At 36.2% G+C, this 19,741-nt stretch overlaps 1 protein-coding gene across 1 annotated transcript in view; it reads right to left on the reverse strand.

Annotated features, from left to right (window-relative positions):
- LOC122526059 overlaps nucleotides 1-19,741 on the reverse strand; it is a 40,379-nt gene that overhangs the window by 2,878 nt on the left and 17,760 nt on the right. The window contains exons 2-3 of the mRNA XM_043649205.1: nucleotides 8,365-8,496; nucleotides 582-724 (exon numbers count right to left, since the gene is read on the reverse strand). Coding sequence (XP_043505140.1) covers nucleotides 582-724; nucleotides 8,365-8,451 — 230 coding nt within the window. The 5' untranslated portion in view covers nucleotides 8,452-8,496. The remainder of the gene's footprint in view (nucleotides 1-581; nucleotides 725-8,364; nucleotides 8,497-19,741) is intronic.

Below are 19,741 nucleotides of genomic sequence, written 5' to 3' on the forward strand. Positions count from 1 at the left end.
TACGCGAATGAAAGGCAACCAAAAAAAAAGAAAGGAAAAAGGAATGGGAATATAAAAGAGTAGGTGGCTTGTGTGTATTCCAGTGTTTTTCGAGGCATGTGAAAGTGGAAGAGAGAAAAAGAGGGGGATGGGGGTGGGGTGGGGTAGGGTTGGGTGAGTAGGGGGGAATACGAATCGACGGGCAGGAAATATAGCGCGTGCAAATATTGCGAGCGGCGCGTTTGCAGTACGAAAACAAGGCTCGTGTGTTAACCAAAGTGTGATAGTGTGAGTGAGGAGGAGAGAGAAATACAAAAGTGCCCTTCATTAGTCATCGGCCGATGCGTAAGCGCACACCCGCGTATTTAATTAATGCACTTTTCGGTGCTAGGGGCTTAAGCGTGCGGGTTTTACAGTAGCCTTTTAAAAAGAATAGCCCGGTCCTTTCGGTCTGATGCGATGCGGTAGCTGCGATAGTTGGCAAACCGTTGCGGTGGCTCGTTAAGCGAACGTCGAGAGACCACAGAGTTGGAAGCTTATTGCTCTTGAGGATAACTGGCCACGTGCGGCTAGCTTTTAGTATCCTTTTTTTTCCACCCTACCAACTCTTGACCGTAACCCTTTCGCGGTAAATGGTCCTGGCTTCAATGTGACTCCTGCTACTGAGATCGTCGTTATGTTCCGCCGAAACAATTAGCGGCTTGTTGATGTTCTCTCGGAAACATCGGAACGTCTTCAGATTTTTCTGGAACAAAATAAAAATGTAAAAATGTAAAAATGTAGCATTAACAGACACGATAAATCGACGAGTAGTCTCTGTTGAGATTTTATGAAATCATTTATTTTTGCAAGGAATTATTGCACCATACAAATATACCGTATATGTATATTGAAACTCGAAACGATTGGAATAGATTATTGAAATCTATTCCAGATGCGACCCAGACAAAACACTAATAATATACACGAATTAGTGGGGATTCGTCCGTAGGTACGTTTTGTTAATATCCTTGATACTAATTACTAAATTTGAAATTACACGGTAAAATAGTTTATCGAACGATATTATACTATATAACGTGAATCCGGATAATAATCTTATTGATAAAAACGGTAATACCAAGAAGTATACAATGTTCTGCTTTTATTCAATTAAGTTCTAGCGAATGAGCTCGATGAAAAGGATTAGGGTCCATCTTTGGCAAAGGGTGTAACGATTCCTTTCACTTGGACTCCGCCATTATAGATGCTTAGCACGCGTATTAATGCGTTGGTGTTGTTAAGTCTGCCGGTGCAATGGCAGCAATGTCAGAGGGTTGTTGCGGAACGCATAGGTGGAAAGTGGAAAGGGAGAAGGAGGGAGAAGGCAATAGGGTGTGAGAGAGGGAAGTCGACGCAGTTTCTATTGAACTAGAACGGAAGGGTCGAAACAGCTCTGAAGGTGGAACACCAAGTGAGAGATGAGAGAGAGAGAGAGATAGAGAGAGACGAAGGTGTGGAGAAGAGAGAGGGGTGTGTTTCTGTACAGGGGGTTGCGTACATTGCCGCTTAACGGCAACACTACAGCCGAGTGCCAGCAAATTAGATTACGCGACCTCACCCTGACACCGCCATACCACACTCTCTCATCGTAGCTTGCTAACACCTTAGGACTCAAGGAAAACATCACACACGATGCCGATGCCGATGCTGAGATCCATCTTCTAACACGTGTTTAGGTGTTCCGCAATATCTCAGACGATGCTCTTAAAGGGTTGGATCCATCGAACCAACAGTTTTAAGTGATTACTTCTTCCTCTGAAAGAATTCTAACTAAATTCTGGATGAAATTTATCGTTCTAATTCGTATTTAGTAATTTGTTTAAGTTGATTTAATACAATTGGAGGATATATTAGAGAATTTTGCGTTTATTAGAGAATTTTTTATTCTCTCTCTCTCTCTCTCTCTCTCTCTCTCGTCGATTATAATTTCATTCGGGATTTAGTTTTTATTTATATGAACTTATTATCTTCAATAAATTCATATAAATAGAATCCGCGTCTTTAGGTACGATACTATCAAGGGAATACCACAAAATTTATCTTGAGCGTTTATCTTACGCATTATGAACACTTGCCGTTTCTATCTCTCTCTCTCTCTCTCTCTCTCTCTCTCTCTTCTCCTCATATTCCTTCGCAATACTCATAATCATGAGTAATACTGGAGCATTAGTTTGTATTAAAAATTTATTACAAGTCAAGTCAGTGAGGGTGCGCGGGTTGGATTCCATCGAGTTTATCGTCCTTTGAAGCACATTCCTGTGGAAAAGATCGTACCCCGTTATATTTTTTTTTTCTCTTACATTCTCTCTCTCTCTTTTTCTCTCTTTTCCTATTTTTTAAACTCCGGTAGCTTCCCTCTCTGTGAATCACTGCGCGCGCGGATTTTTCTCAGGGAAAAAAAAAGCAACCAGCGAGGGTGAGAGCTGAAGATATGAAAACCGATAGGCTTAAAAGATATTATATTAAGTCGAAATTCCATTTCCGACGTTTTTTTCAATAAACTCTTATATTTTTTTTTTTTATTTTTTTTTTACACCACCGACCAAGTTGTATCGTTCGTATACGAAAAACAAACTGATACGAAAATATAATAGAAACGACTGACAATAAGCAGTTTATAGTAATCTCATGAAATCGAATGAAATAACGCACGTATATAAATAATATATAGAAAATTATTCGTATATATAGTAGAAAACAATTTTTAATAGAGAAATGTATTATTTGCAAAACGCGCTGCAACTTAATTCGAAAATCGATACGATCGATTTAATCGACGATGCGTTCGAATACGTTTCGAACTTCCCGTGTAAACCCCATCGACACGTGTGCTCTCTCTCTCTCTCTTTCTTTTTCTACCATGATCTCTTTTCATTGTCATTCACGTTTTAGCTGAATCCGAATTTCATTGTTCTTACAATTTATCATTATTTTCATGACGTATACCGCCCAGGAAATGTGCCAGGCACGCGACGTTTTATTCGAACAATAAAAGCGGCTTTAAAATTGGAACCGTGTTTAATATCTCTCTGTAGACGGAGAAATATCGCGATGGTGTTGGACAATATTCGGGCTTGCGTACGCGATTTATATCTCGTCACGATGTGCAATTAGCACTCTCCCTTTCTTCGGCTATTTCCATTAGGTCATAAAACGTCATACCTGTCGATTTATTTTATCTAGCATATATATAATATTTTTCTAAATGATTTATCGTTTTAAAGTTGAATCCTTTCCTTGATTTAAATCAACATAATTGGAAGATCAAAAAACGATTTCATTAATATCATGTTATTTATATAATATAACATCATATTAAAATTCTTGTACATAACTTCTTTCACATTTTACGTTAACAAAAGATTCGTCAAATGCAAAGTACTATACCTATCGATTCTTTTTTCATTATATTGAAGTACGACGTTTTAAACATCGGTCCATTAGAGTGCCCCAGCTACTACCCTTGACATTGTCGTACCATAAGCGTGGCAATCATACCGTACCATACCATACCATACCAGACTCGTTCCTACAGTACTTCCCATTCTTGCGAGATCCCGATTTCGAATCACTTTGGCTGCGGTGAAAGATCGATCGATATACACTTTTGTCGTAAAACGTTTCCACTTGCCGTCGAGAAACAAGCGTTCTTGTTGAAACGGAGGACTTCAACGTCGATACACGACGACGTCTGGAGTTACGCGTACGCATTTCCCTATATCGACTTGTCACATCGACTACCAGGGCTGTATATTATTTTCTATTCCATCCTTTTGTCTCTCCTTTATTTTTCGACAATTTTTTTTCTATCAAACTCATATAACTTTATATAAGTACTATATCAAATAAATCTACAAAATATTATCGAAACAAACGAATTCTTTGACAAAATTATAAACATTACTAATTTAAATTCTCTCTTTTAAGTTATTATATTATTTAGAAAAGAGAAGACAAAAGTAAAGTAACAAATGAAAGATGACACAAATTTTCTACGACGAATTCAATGGACAAAAGTTAAGAATTCATTGGCGAATCTTTATTTGTTAAAATAAGAAATAAAAAAAAAAGTGATCGAAAGTGTCGAGAGGGACAGTTTTCTAAATGGAAAGTAAGAAAAAGGTAGATACGTTCCTGATGCGAACGAGTTCCGTCGAAAAAGTGTAAAAGGAAAGGGTGGATGGCGAGGATGACTCGAAGCTCACTGAGAAGAGGAAATAGAGAGCAAGAGAGAGAGAGAGAGAGAAAGAGGAAGAGAGGTAGAAAGTGGTAGGAGAGTAAGGGGGTTAAAAAAGAGATGGAGAGGGGGTGAGGTAAAAGAGAAGGCACGGACTTCAAACAGTCGCTGCATAATGCATCGGTTCGTATAATACTCGTGGTCGTTCCTTACTCGAGAAAACCCTTGAAAATAAAAAGCTTTTCCGCCTAAAGGCTAACTTTCAGCCTTTCGAAATATGGAGCCGTGTGATAGAACGGGTTCTAGGAAACGCCGATGAACTGCGACGAGACGCGAGACGATGCTTTTTCACGACGTTTTTGTCGATGCCATTGCACGTCCATCGAGCCTTCTAAGGGTAAAATCGTTGAAGGTTCGTTCATGCTCGCCACATGAATATCGAACAGATAACACGACGTTTTCTCAAGCCTTAAAATTGCTCAATCGCAATCGTGGTTACCTGCGAGATAATAAAATCCTTTGATCATTTACAGATTATTAAACAAAATAATTCGAGGTATGTAAATGGTACCTTAATGGTTATTAAATCAATTTATAAAATGAAATAGAAAATAATGAAAATAAATACATTTGAATATAATATTAACGAGATGAAATTTGTGAAATAAAGTAAATCGCGTCTACGGAATTACTCAACGAAATTCAAAAATTGTTTCTGATTTTCGTTCTTTCTATATGACAAAGTAAAGTTTTATTAAATTCACTTGGAAGTCAGGCGATTTTTCTTCCGTTTTTTAACACCCTTCATGGGAAGATAATTGGATAGAAAAACGTTGAAAAATTAAAGATAAATATTGAAGGGAAGAACAAGGACCGACGACGATGGATAGAGATGAGCAAAGGCTTTGGTGCCGCGTTTGGTCTTGGAAAGTGAATGAAAAAGAAGATGTAAAAGTAATCCTTTGTCGGTGGGGTAGGTAAAGCTTTATAAAGAAAACTACAATATAAGTTGGAAGACGTATTCTCATTTGGTAGAGATTTTTCTGAAATGATGGGAAAAAAGTTTGTTTTATGTGAAAAAATCATTTTACGATAGGTAAACGAATATGGTAAAGAAAGAAGTATACTAACTATTATGTTCCGAAGAGTTTGACGAAGATATAGAGAAAGAAAATGAAAAGAAAACAAATACATATATATATATACAAATATATATATATATATACAAATATATAATAATATAAAAATAGAAGTTTTCTATATATGGAAAGATTTAAACGAATGAAATGTGACTCATTGTTCAGAGTTTAGCGTTAGAGCATTACACTCATTACCTTCGTGCCATTGGTCGTTGTTAAGATACCGTTACGCGCATTGCTCTAATTTCGTAAATGCACCCTACCGCATACCGTTGCGTGAGGCCGAGACGCGTTTACCACCCTTCCTCCCTTTCGTGTATTCTCCTCTCGCTCAATCTCGCTCTGTCTTTCAACAACCCCGCCCCCTCCCCGCCCCCGCTACCCCTTTAGCTTAAGCCAAACGCGTGCTACCAAGATACAGATGGAATTTCCGATACGATCTCCGCCCGTATAATTTATCCCTTTCCTCGAGGGTTATGCTCACGCGTTATGTGCCCTTAGCTCATCGATTTCTTCCTTTCCACGAAAAGTACTGGAAAGCTTCTCCTTCGGATTTACGAAGGATACCGTATGTCCTGGATCGACTTTCGATATCCTTTGTTGTATGACTGCTTTGTGCAGTATAAGACTGCTAGTATGAATAAAATTCAGGATTTTTGTCCTAACGTTTCTGATAAAGAAAAAAAGAAAGAAAAAAAAAACAAAATCGTTTCAAGAATTGCATCTGATTATTGTATATTTGATAATCAATTCTGCGGGGAAAAAATTTTATTATAAAATTGCATACATTTACTTAAATTGTGTTTTACAAATGTTAATAAAAGAAAGAAAGGGAACGAAAAAAAAAAAAGAAAAGAGAAAGGTTCCACTTATAAGAAAAGTATATTCCGCGAATTTTCCAAGCAATGAATACAAATTTCTTTCGTATTAATCTTCTCTCTGGCTTTAGCAAATTAAACGCATAAAGAAGAAGAAGAAGAAGATGAAGAAGAAGAGAAAGAATAAGTTAGAAGAGAGTATAAGAAGAATAAGTTGAAATAAAATATAAAAATCATTCTTTAGTATTATAGTTTTTCATTATTGTTCCTCTTTGTAATGCACTTGTGTTTCTTACTTTTTAAAAGAATTTCATTTCTTGACCTGGCGTTTTATTTCTTTCTTTCTTTCTTTCTTTCTTTCCTTCTAAAACATGAGCAAGCGTAAACAAGCAACGATTTCCAAGAGAACTCGAGTAGCATTGGTCTCAACGTATAAAACATTTTCTTCCTTTTATCTTAACAATACTTGACATTTACATTCCTGTAAAATTATTTTATCGTTGTTAAGAATATACCAATATATTTATATACATTATTTTTGCATATAAACGAGAAAGTAGAAAAAAAATATAATTTACAAATGGGGGTAAATTTTTTAATTGTTAATCAACCGAACTTATGAAAATAAAATGTGAAAATTAAACGATCGTTTTTATGTTTTTTTTTTTTTTTGGGAACTTTCGAACAGCTAGCTATAGGCGAGTAGGAAAAGCAATGGATTCGTTTACATTTCACCCTCTCGTTTATCGTTATCTCGTATCGAGTGACTCCATATGCTCTCGGACAAAATGAGGGAGGGTGGGAGGTAGAGGAAAAGGGGTAGGGCAAATCGAACGGAGAGGGCGAAAGTGACGATCATCGACGAGCGTCGTTAATTCATTTCACGAAGCAATTTAGATAATCCCTTGGAGGTTATGTTTGGCTTAATCAAAGGGCGGGATCTGTTTTCTACGTTGAGAATGACCGAAAAGGGGGATGAATATGCGTGCGACATGAGCCACTCCTTGCCTCTATTTCACCCCTTTTTTTTATTTTCCTCTCGTTCGGCACGACGATATCCTCTAGCATTCGTGAAAAAACAGATAAGAGTATTAATTGCAATGGTTTGAAATAAAAATCGAGTTACGAATATTAAAAAAAAGAAAAAACTTGAAATATACAATACAACGCTATAACAATAATTCGTAACATTAAACGCTCGAAATAAAAGTGAGATAAAATTGATCGTAGGGGAGTGGGGGGAGGTGGAAGGGGAATAAATGACAAAGAGATCAACCCTTTTTCTCTCTCATCTTATCTCCCTTCTCCCGCATCATTCGGAAATCAAGAGGCACCCATCCCGACTGCCCTCGTTTTGCTGAATTTGCATGAATACAATTAGTTGCACTCATTGAATTATTCAAAACGGATTGGAACTATAGTAAGGAACAACTATGACTGGAATGATGCTCGACACCCCTTTTCTATAAACGTCGTATACGTTTCGATCGTAGGGAGGAGGAGGGGGGAATTCGAAACGAGTTCATTGAAAAATAAATCGTGACATCCGAGCAGCTTTCCTTTTTGTTCCTACGCTGGGAAGAAGATTATCTCGATTTATGTGTCACGACCAATAGAAATCGTCTGTACTGTTTATGAGATTGTAAGAACCCCCTCTCCTCTATTTCTCACTAAAAATCATACGTCCGTGATATCAAAATATTTTACATACCCTGATAAATAATTTAAAAAATGTTTTTTATACCTAAAATCGTGAATGCAACTATTAGAATATTAATTTTCCTCGTAGTCTTCCAATGATAAACAGTTTGTATTAGAATTGACAAGATTGTGATTTGGAGGGTGACAATGGTTTAAAAGAAAAAAAGAAGAATCACGAAAGAATCGGTGAAAGTTCGAGAAACGATCGAAAGGAAGAATGACGTTGACGAGCTTCGACGACAGGTGGATCAGTTCACGGGCACAATTCTTTTGCATCCTCACGAGAGATTACGTCGATCTCGCGTGAAAGCGGATGCCACGTCATGCAAAGGGGGGGAGGAGTGATGATGGGGTGAGTCGAGGGTTCTTGCTCTTCGATTCTCTATTGGACCAGCACCTTTCGGCCAAGTGAACGAACGAACGAACGAACGAACGAACGACGTTTCGCACCCCCTGTCGTTGAAACGCACCCTCTGTGACTGTACGAAGCGTGTTTCTCTAGACTCACCGCGTGAAATTCAATCACCTCATGGGGTGGAACCTTTTTGAGGGAGGACGGAGGTGGAGGTGGTACAGAAAAACCATCGTCCGTCATCTATTGTGTTACGTGGGCAGCAATCGATGACGATGTCCACCATCCCTAAAAAACATTTTATTTCATTTTCATTCATCTCTAAATTGTTTAAGTAATGATTATTAATATGAATATAAATATCATTCATTTGTATATTTTTATCTAAACGAAATATATATTACTAACTAAGTGAGTGCAGTTACTTTAATAAAAACCTATTGACAAGAGACAACGGTAATTTGTTATTACTATTATTATTACATATTATTATTACTTCTTATTATTACAATTAAATTTTCATGTAATAAAATGTTAGATTTAAATTATTTAGTGTTCAAAGTATGTTAATAGTTATTTAATATGTATGCAAATGTATATACTACTAAACAATTAAAAATAAAAAAAGAATTAATTAGAATATTAAAATAATTGTAAAATAATCGATAGAAGTGTTTATTGTTGTTTAAAAACACCGAGTATATGATCTATGTACCGTCCTCTTCGAAATCCACCGTTGAAATGAGACGTTGTCCTCTACGAAATTACTTTTATTGAAAGTTGTTTATTTCACTTTCCGAACGTTGCGCATGTGTATAAAGGAAATAATTTACCTAATCAATAGAATTTAAGATTAAAACGTTTAGATTTTAACATTTCTTTATTTTTTATGTAATAGTATTAACAAAGGTATAATTATTTTAATGTTCCTGCGCAGTGATGATTCGAGGAGGTGGGGTAAAATTTTCATCTAATAAAATGTTAGATTTAAATTATTTAGTGTTCGAAGTATGTTAATAGTTATTTAATATGTATGCAAATATATATACTACTAAACAATCAAAAATAAAAAAAGAATTAATTAGAATATTAAAATAATTGTAAAATAATCGATAGAAGTGTCTATTGTTGTTTAAAAACACCGAGTATATGATCTATGTACTGTCCTCTTCGAAATCCACCGTTGAAATGAGACGTTGTCCTCTACGAAATTACTTTTATTGAAAGTTGTTTATTTCACTTTCCGAACGTTGCGCATGTGTATAAAGGGAATAATTTACCTAATCAATAGAATTTAAGATTAACCTTTTGCGGTCGGAAGGCGCCTCTCGTGCGCCACGGCTATTCGTACCGCAGGTCGGATGGCGCATGAGACGCGACAACGTAGACTTGGCAAAAAAAGGCCAAACTAAAACGAAGCACTATTCGATTCAGCGTCATTAATTTACCCTTAGATTAAAAAATCAGATTGTAGCCCAAAAAAGCAGATTGTAGCCCAAAAAAATTCTAGTTTAGCTATTTTTGACTTGCTTAAACGGTGTTTATGTTTGATTGCGTTATTTATAAACAATAGGAATGCCGTATAGGTATTTGAAAATGTTCCTTAACTGTTAATACCCTTTCGTATCAAGTGTCAAATAACACATCTTAACAGAGATAAGATTAGAATTAGTAAACGGTTCTTTTGAGTCTTGGACAATGTTTTGTAAATTATCATACAAAACTAAAATACAGAGATTAAAATTACAAAATTATATTTTTAATGGTATAAATATAGATAAACTATCAAAATATAACAATTTTCATAAGATAATTTATGTAGAAGGTAATTTTATTGTACCTATAACGTTCCCGACACATACGCGAAAATCGCGTCGACCTGCTACTCACCCGGCCGAAAATGTCGCCGACCGCAAAAGGTTAAAACGTTTAGATTTTCGCATTTTTTGAATTTTTCTATAATTGTTTAACCAGAGGTATATTTGTTTTAATGTTCCTGTGCAGTGATGACTTCGAGGAGGGGTGGAGCAAAATTTGAGATTTGATTGAATTATTTTATTGCGAATTCGATCGCGACAAGTTAGGTAAGCTAAAAATGAAAATGCAAGAACGCAATCAAACGAGCAAGCAAGCAAGCAAGCAGGCAGGTAGCTTTGCATGGACCCCCCTCAGACGGACAAACGGACAGTCCTTATAAATATTCAGAACGGGACGTGAAATAACGCGACACGCGAGTCTGAAGGCATGTCTTATCGCGGTATGGTCAAATCGGCGTGAGCTGTCTAGATGCCTGCGTGTCTACTGAGCTTATCTCACTAACACTCCCTTACGATTTCCACTCGAAATACTCGTGTCTTCTTCGTTAAGAATATCTGAAAAAAATATTCAATTACGACTATTGCCGTAAACATTTTACATCGTATATCAATTTTGAACAATAAAAATGTACGATATAAAACGAGAGAAGATAAATCTCTTGATTGAATTGGTTATCACAGTTGGTACTTTGTTAACACGACCTAAGAAGTACCTTAAATAATAAAAATCCTGAATATATATATATATATATTTCTTACGTTTTACCTCGGAGAGATTTGTGGCAATAAGAAAAGAAAAAACAATAAATATAAATTATGATCATCAGTAAAAGATAATAAAATTCAGGGACGTGTAGAGCATGCACGAAGGCCCCCCGTTGATTTATGTTCATGCTCGTGATTTATATTTTAAATCAGTTCTTTTTTCTTGTTATCTTTTTAAGATTCATTTGCACAATATCTAGTTGAAATTAAATAACAGTTAAACGTTTAACGAACATTTACGATTATACTTTGAATGTAACATTAAAATAGCCTTAGGCTTAGGATCGAGATTTTCGAAAGAAAAAGAAAGAAAAAACAACCTACGCTAGATATATTACCCTCGCGAGTAAGTATTATCGTTAAAATATTTCTTTTTATATTTCTTATGCTACCGATTATACTTGCGTGGGTTTAATTTATCATAGCATGGCCCTTAACCCGAAGGATATGCAATGCATTTACCAACCATTGCTTAATTAAACAAACTCCCCTCCATTAATCCGCCTACAATGGACTTATCTATGAAATTCATCTTTCATACTCGAAGTCCCCTATTAAACAATGTCACGGAATGATCGCCGAATGAATGATCATCGAAGAAACGCACACCGGAAGTGTTCCTACGTTCGTATTCGAAGCACGCACTTCCATACGAGATTTGAGTAGCAAAGAGTTAACGAATGAGTTAAGAAGAGAACTTCAAAAGTCTTATATTTCAAAGAGAATTATCTTAATTCGGGAAAAAAATCGTGCTTAAAGATTAACGTCAATAAAAATGATCTTCATGAATATGTAATTAATGTAAATATTTCAAATAAGTACAATCTTTAAACTATCTATGATTATAAATCTATCTATTGTTAAGAGAAACAAAATTCGATAAAAAAAAATATACAATTGATAGGAGAGAAATACGATAAAAAAAAGAAGAAGGATGATTTTTAAACAACGATCCACGTCCACTTTTTATTTTTTCAATTGTTCTTTTTTTTTCTTCTTAACAATCCCCTACGCCAGACAGAAAGGTCGAGGCTTCCAACAAAAAGCAATCGGAAATTTTTCCTATCCTGAGGGCTTTAAAACGCGTTGCGAAAGAACGAGTGAGTTAGAGTGGAAGATGTGAGGTGGTGACGGTTAGTAGAAAGGGTTAAAGGTAACACACACCCTTTTTCACCCCTTTTCACCTTTCCTTTCCCTTGTCGCGGGCAAGCCCGTATACCTCTCTCCCTCCGAACCCTTTTCCTCTCTTCCCATTCGACTCCCTTTTGTTCTATTTGTCTCGACGTGTTTTGCGTGCATCGCACGTTGACACATCGCGTGCAACTTTCTCTCTCTCTCTCTCTAGGTTTTTTTTCCTCAGTTGATCCATACACTCACTCTCTCTTTTTCTCTCTTTCTCTCTCTCTCTCGATCTCTCCTTTTCGTCCTTCGCTTCGTGCAAGACTGAAAACGTCGCCGTGCTATTGGTGGCACCGTTCACGCGATCCACACGTCTCGTCGCTTTGCTACCCCCGTCGACTATAATAACCGAAAAGGGGGGTGGGTAGGGGGAGAAAGGAAGAAGGGGAAATAGCAAAACGCGAAGCTCCAGCAGCAGCAAAAAAATAATAAAAAAAAATAGAAAAGAAAAAAGAAAACCCGATTCTCCAAAGCACGCTTGCCGTGAGGCACCTTTCGCACGCACCAAACTTACGCGTTCTCTCAACTCTCTTTCTCTATCTCTTCCCTTTTCTCTTTCCTTCTTTTTATCTTTTCCATTTTTTCCCTTTTCTTTTTTTTCTTTCTTTTTTATTTCATCCGTTTGCCAGTCGCAAAGAATCGCCAACTCCTGTCTCGAGCATCCTCTCTTTCCTCGTGTTGGCGATAGTTATCAACTCGTTTATTTTATTCTTTCAATGTACTTTTCACTTTTTACCTTTTTTCTTTTTTCTTCTTTTACTTTAATACACATTTGTTTCTTTTACATCTTTAATACTATGCAATAAACACGCGTGCACGAATCCATGTATTTATTCTCGTTACATCGAAATTAGAAAACATTTAATTACGAAGTGATTATTTCTTCTTTTTTTTTTCTTCTTTTCTTTTAGTATGAACAATTATTTAGAAATTGTAATATTTTTTTGTACATAGATATTGATTGTTAGATATTTTAGTAGAACAGAAATAGATCAAATCGCGTGGTATGAAAGTGATTTAAACGTTGATTGATACCTACAAAAGTTAGTTGAAGTATCATTTAACGTCTAGAACGAAACAGGTGTACATAATTACGTACTCTAAGCGATTACGTTAATCGTTCGAATGAGCTTTCGATTTTGTCGACGATTTTCTGGAAAAAAGTTTTTAACAACGCAAAGTTTTTACCCTTATATCAAATACTATGATATGTGGATGTAATAATAGTCCTTACGTGTCCTATAGTTGGTAAGTTTCTAGTATATCGATTCTATGATCTCTTAATTGTAACAGTCAAGTAGAGTAAAGACGATGTGCTATTGTTACTTGCATAATTTTTACCTCACCTCACCTCACCTCACCACCAGTTGCTGTATCGTACGTTTGTGGCTGTGTTCGGTAAGAAAATCAAGTAACACACACAATATGGTTCATATTTTTAACCCTTATCTGTTGTTTCAGTCAAACACGCCTCGTTATTATACTTACTTTTAATTCTCTTCATTTTAAAAAAACACAGTCTTTTTCTTTTTTTGCTCCATTGCAATTAAGTTCCCTAAATTAACTTTCGCTTTACTGTATATTTTACGATAAAAATAATATTACGTATGTATGTATGTACGTATGTAGATACGTAAAGTGTATATCCAACGAGTTCACTCTAATAACAGGATGTTGACTTGAAAAATGATATCCTCGTTCTACGAGTTTCCATAAAACGAGTTTCCTTTCATAATTTTTGCATCAATTGGAAAAACATCGAGTTCTCGTAAGATTCATCTGAATTGACAAGAGAATATGCTATTATAAGAGTAAAAGAAAATTACCTCTTAACATAATAATATACTTTAAATAAAATCCTAAATTCTTCTCAAGCAGATCAATTATTTTCATATTATTTCTAATTAATTTTCATTAATTAAAAATAAATTGTTTCTAGAATTTCGGCGAAACAATATAACGCATCGTAGAAGAAATAAATGGCTTGTTAATAAAATAAGAAATATGATTTACGTATAGACATTCTTTTAATAGAGATTCGAAGAAGCGTTATCGACAAATGTAATCGAAGGACTGAGGATACTTTCGAAGGTTAACAGTGATAAAACGTTGTTCTACCACGAATCTAGGGGCCATTAAAGATACGGGGCAATTTGTACGGGTTAGTACCTTCAGTGAAATTTATTTTCAATCCTATTCCGTTGGATATCTTTCGGTTAAAGGAAAAAAGACAAAAGAGAAACAAAAAAAGGAAACACCGACACGAATATCTATTGCCATCATGAGTAGAAACACGATTCGTGATTTACAATATATAACATATATAATATATATATATATATATATATATATCGATAGATATCAATCTAATTGTTAGATATTTTATTTGTATGTGTATGCGTGTTAAACCGTTTACAGGACACGGTTTCCCAAAACTCTCAATGGAATACGCTTTTCGTGGCCACAGGGATGCAGATATATTATCCAAAAAAAATACTCTTATACGGAACCTGTCAACGCACCTAAACGCATCGTAACGCGAACGAATCCAGCGCGAATACGCTTTTTCCATTTGAGATCTCACCGTGCGATCTATGAAAGGTCGAACGTGACCCGTGTTGTGCTTGTGTGTACGTTCATATTCGAGTATGTGCAAGAATAGGTGCACACGTGCCAGCAGCCAGCATCACTACACTGGACCGAAGTGAAAAGTGGACGGAAGAAGGGTGCGGAGAGGTAACGCGAACGGATCGACCATGCATCATAGTCGTTCGTACTTCGTCTCCCTCACTCACTCACTCTCCTTCTCTTTTACTATCTCTATTTCTCTCTCTTTCTCTCTCTTTCTCTATATGCTCTTTCCCATTTTCTCTCGCTAACCCCTCGATACACGGTAGAACGAAATAAACCAGCGTGTTAGCGCATAAATCGAACTTCTGCATTTCCGTTGTCGCCATTTCAACCCCCCCCACCCTCGCATCCCTTACCCTCCCCCCTCTTGCACTCTCGTTCTCTCTTTTTAGTAATCGAGATGGAGAGAAGGAAATAGACAGAGAAAGAATCATACTCTCGTGCGAAATATTTCAACAAACGTATTCTCTCTCTCTCTTTCTGTGTGTATATATTTTCCTCTTTTTTTTTCCTCTGTCTCTCTTACTCTATCTCTCTGGGTTTTTACCCTTTCCTTCTTCCTTTCGGTGTTACATATAAAAGCTTTATCGCAATACGCCACCGCGATTTCGATACGGCCGATGAAATTTTGATCCGTTTCGTTTGGCCACTATCCAACAAACCCCACTCGCCCCTCTTTTCTTTTTTTTTTATCTATCTCTCTGTATCTCTCTCTCTCTCATATTCGTTCGCGACGGTCAAGTTGAATGAGAGTTATAATGGAGGTCGGAGTAACCTCTGCTAACTTTTACTATTTTTTTTTCTTTTTCTTTTTCGACCGTACGTGCTTGCGTAAGAATTAGCGCAATACGTTCTTTTTTTTCAAACCCTCCATACCTCCCTCCCACCCCCTTCTACACTCTTTCCATCTTCATTTCTTCCATCTCTCCTTTGTTCATTCTCCGAAAGTGGATATCTCTGTGCACGAGTAATTTATAAGCGAGAGAGAGAGAGAGACCGGTTAATTTCATTCGAAATTCAGAAAATAAGCACCGTATCCGGCCAACGTGTTTTGCCTTAACTCGTGTAAAAGAGTGGAATGAAAAGAAAGAGAAAATAGAGTCAATGGAAAATAAAATGAAGAGAGAAAAAGGGAAAAGACGGAAAGAGAATAGGGCATGGGGGATAGGAGGCGTAGGGGGAGGGTGGGTGGGCGGCAGCGGAGGATTGTTTAAAGAAATGAAGCGTTTCGTAAGAGATAGACTAAAATTAATATTTAATTTCGCGGCCGTATTTGTTCACGATAGAAAATGCTTTTTCTAATTGTAAATTTAAATTTCAAATGAGATCTAGGAAAACTTTCGATTGTAACAATTGTTAGTTAACAATTAAATTAATATAATACTGGAGAGAAAGAGAGAGAGGTAATATAGAATGATCCACTTACAGATCTTTTCAGAGCATGTTCCAAAAAAAAAAGAAGAAAAGAAAACAGAAAACAAAAATTCCAAAACATTGAAAATTAGAATGAGCCCAAAGAACAATCGTTCGTTTGTTTAATCGACAAAGTTTTAGGGTAAAGCGTAGAAGTTTCCAAAGTGAAAACCGAACAAAGAACACGAGAACAATAATACGCGGAATCGTTTTGGAAACGAAATTTCTCTCTTGATGAAACGTCTGGTCTCCTTGGGCCCTTAGAAACCTCCCACTTCTCTACTCTTGTCTTTCACCCCCCTACTTTTCTTTCATCCTACCTTCCTTCCTTCCTTCCTTCACTTCGATACAGAGCCTTGAGGTTACCCTCGACTAATACTGGCACTCTAGCCCTTCTGCGATGTAACCTCTCATTACCTTCCCATGTCCGATGTGGCTTCTCGAGCATCTTGCCCACCTCTTGATTTGATTAGCATAATTGCACTTACTTCAGCCCACCCTTCCACCTCGGACGGCCACAAATTTGGATGCTGGCATTGAAAGGTGCCGACAACAAAGAGGAACCATTAAAAAACTATAAGCAAAATCTATCAGAATTTTGCTTGTTTTTCAGACAGACAACTTTGGTGATAATGTGATACCGGATGACAAAATAAACGATTGGTATCGGTAGAAAATATAATGATACATATACAATCGAATTATCTTAACGATCGTTACAAGGGTCCAAATTAAACGAATCTACATAATGAGAAGAAGTTGGGATACAATCGATGAACACAAAAACAAAACCATTAGATAACTATCTCTCTCTCTCTCTTTTTGTGTAAGTTCATGTCAGAAGAGTCTCATAAAGGTCTCTCTATCACCTACATAGACTAAATGCACGAGTTCGAGATAATGAAATTAATTATATCAAAGAAACGTCGAGACGCAGTTGAAAGACGTAGAAAATCTGGCCCTAGCTTCGCAATTTCAATGAATCCAACGCGTTTCTTCATCGGCCTCGTGCATCCCTTTTGAAATTGTCTTTTGAAAGAGAGACTCTTGCCGTGTCTCTCTCTCTCTCTCTATCTCTCTCTCTCTCACTTCAACATACGCAGGATTCATATACACGTTTTCCAAGTCTCGAAAAGGTAGGAGGAAAACCTTAGTTCTTTGAATTGAAAACCTCGGCAAAAACGTCTAGCTTGATGATCCACTTCATTCGGCCGAGCTTACACTCGCGTTCTTTGAATTAGTTTTGGCTGCTTTAAGCGTGCGAACACACGGAGATAAAGAACTTTGAGTAGTCCAAGGCGAAGCTTATTCCCGTTATGTGCATACGCTATTACTCTTTAGGTGGATTCTTTTTTTTTTTTTTATTCTTTTTTTGCTTTTTGTTTTTTTCTTTCTATGTTCTCTAAAAGATCGAGCACGTTAAGGGATCAAAGAATGTTTTGCGTAAAATTAAGCGTCAGCCCTTTAACTCGTCGTGACGACGATGACGACGATGACGACGACGTCCGTGTTCTCCCAAAATTATTTTTTTCTTTTTTTTAATACGCGCACAATTTTTGTCGGTATACCCAAGAGCAGCAAATATAATAATAATGATGGTAAAGAGAGAGATAGAGTGAGTTAGTGAGTTGGAGAGAGAGAGAGAGAGAGAGAGGAGAAAGAGTAAAAAAAAAGTAAAAGAGTGAAAGTAGTGGAAGGCAAGAGTGAGAGGCACTAAAGTACTTTGGAATTTTAATCAACGAGCCGGAGCATTTCTGGTAAGGGTGCCTCGACGAGATAACAGGGTGTCGTGGTCGTGAAATATTTTCCTGTCTTTCTCTCTCTCTCTCTCTCTTTTTCTCTTTTCTTCCCTTGTCTCTGAGGCCAGGTATAACGAAGTGTACTTTTGTGACACTAACAAAATGTAATTCACGAAGATCTTCACAAGTGAATCCAGAATTTGACGAATCCGTTTATTCGTATCGTTTGTTCTGTTACCGTACACCACTTATATATAAAAGTGTTATCCTAAAAGTATAGGAAATTATAATTTGTTTATAAATACTATTATATACAAATCGGATGTAATCATTTTTTAATCTAATCTCTAACTGATTTTTCTATACAATTTTTCTATCATAGAAATCGAATGTTTTGCGTGTGTGTGTGTCTGTGGTTTATTTTAGAATTATTTTCTCGCAAAAAAGAAAGAAAGAAAAGAAAAGAAAAGAAAAATCACGAATATTTCGTCATCGTTCAAACGCGTTTCAATATCTTTCTCTGTTAAAAAAGAACGATTTTTGTATTTTTTCTTTTTTACTCATCCCTACGTTGCATCTCCCACGTGTTAATCTCTTTTCTACACATTTTCGAACACCATAGGTCGTTCAAATTGTCCAGGATAGATTTGTAAAACGTCAATTGTGAATGTTTGTAGGATCGATAGAAGAAAATTTGGTATGTTCGGAAAAAGTAAAATAACGTTTACCAGCCGTACCGACGATGGATATAGCCGGGAAGTAATCTCTATCGTATCGTCAAACTGATCACCCCTTTGGATGTTACTAGGGGTTGTTGTGGAGGGTGCTGCCACCGTACGACAATTCGCAAAAGCTTAAAATGCTTCCCATCGGTGATGCATCAGAAAGATGAACGAAAACGAACGTTGATCTGTCTTTTCTTTTCTAATACACACATGCAAATTATATATTATATATACAAATAATCAAAATAATGATTCTAATGATGCATCTTTTTCAAAATCTTTCTTTCGTCTAGTAGATTATTCCTTTCCTTGAACCAACTAAAGAATTATATGTTACCTTTTTGACCAATATTCAAAACTTATGCATTGAGTTGTCGTTTTTCAATTGTGCATACGTCATTGGTGGGAAAAATTAACGGATAAATTAATTAGTCAAGGTGGATAAAGGTATCGTACGTAAAAACGACGCGGAGATACGATTTTTTCATCCCTTGAGGGTGTTACGAAGAAAAAATTATCACAATGTTTTCTAACTATATCTCTCACTCGTTTTTTCTAATTTCCTCTATGTTGTTTCTTATGCTTTAAGTTAAATGTTCTGTTCCCAAGAGCTTTCCATTTTATAACCCTCGTTTCAGAGAAATGATTCTCTTCCGAAACATACGACGTGTGGGACATCGTAATTGAAAATCACTGTAATCCGGTAGCCAGAAATCGCAGAAGGGATATAACACCTTAGGAATACATCTCGGTTGACTATGGCAAAAGTGAAAGCATGTTTTCATTATTCTAACACGATTACCAGGTCAGAGAAGAGTGGGATATGATCAAAGAAAAACAATGAAATTTAATGGAAATAAAAAACAGGTATAGCATATATAATTTTCAATATTTGAAAAAATGTTTCATTTTAAATATAATAAATCGTCGTTAGAGAATTTTCTTTCCACAAATATATAAAAAAAATAAAACCATCGTTTCGATGACTTTTGTTGTCAACTATTTTAAATTATCATAATAAAGTAAATATTAACAAACGTAATAAACTACCTCGTGGGTATCAAAACTTTATCCATTTTTCAAGGTTTCGCATGAAAACTATATCTACTAATCTCAAGCGACTACATTCTGTAACACTCGGTCTACCAGAAAACATGAAAGAAAAGGAAAAAGAAAAAAAGAAAAAGGTAAAAGAAGGAAAAAGAAAATACTCAGCGAAACATCAGAACACATTCTATCTTTAAACTTTCCGCCATAAATCGTC

This window comes from Polistes fuscatus, unplaced genomic scaffold (genome assembly GCF_010416935.1).
Source record: "Polistes fuscatus isolate 324 unplaced genomic scaffold, CU_Pfus_HIC Scaffold10, whole genome shotgun sequence".
NCBI classification, from domain to species: domain Eukaryota; kingdom Metazoa; phylum Arthropoda; class Insecta; order Hymenoptera; family Vespidae; genus Polistes; species Polistes fuscatus.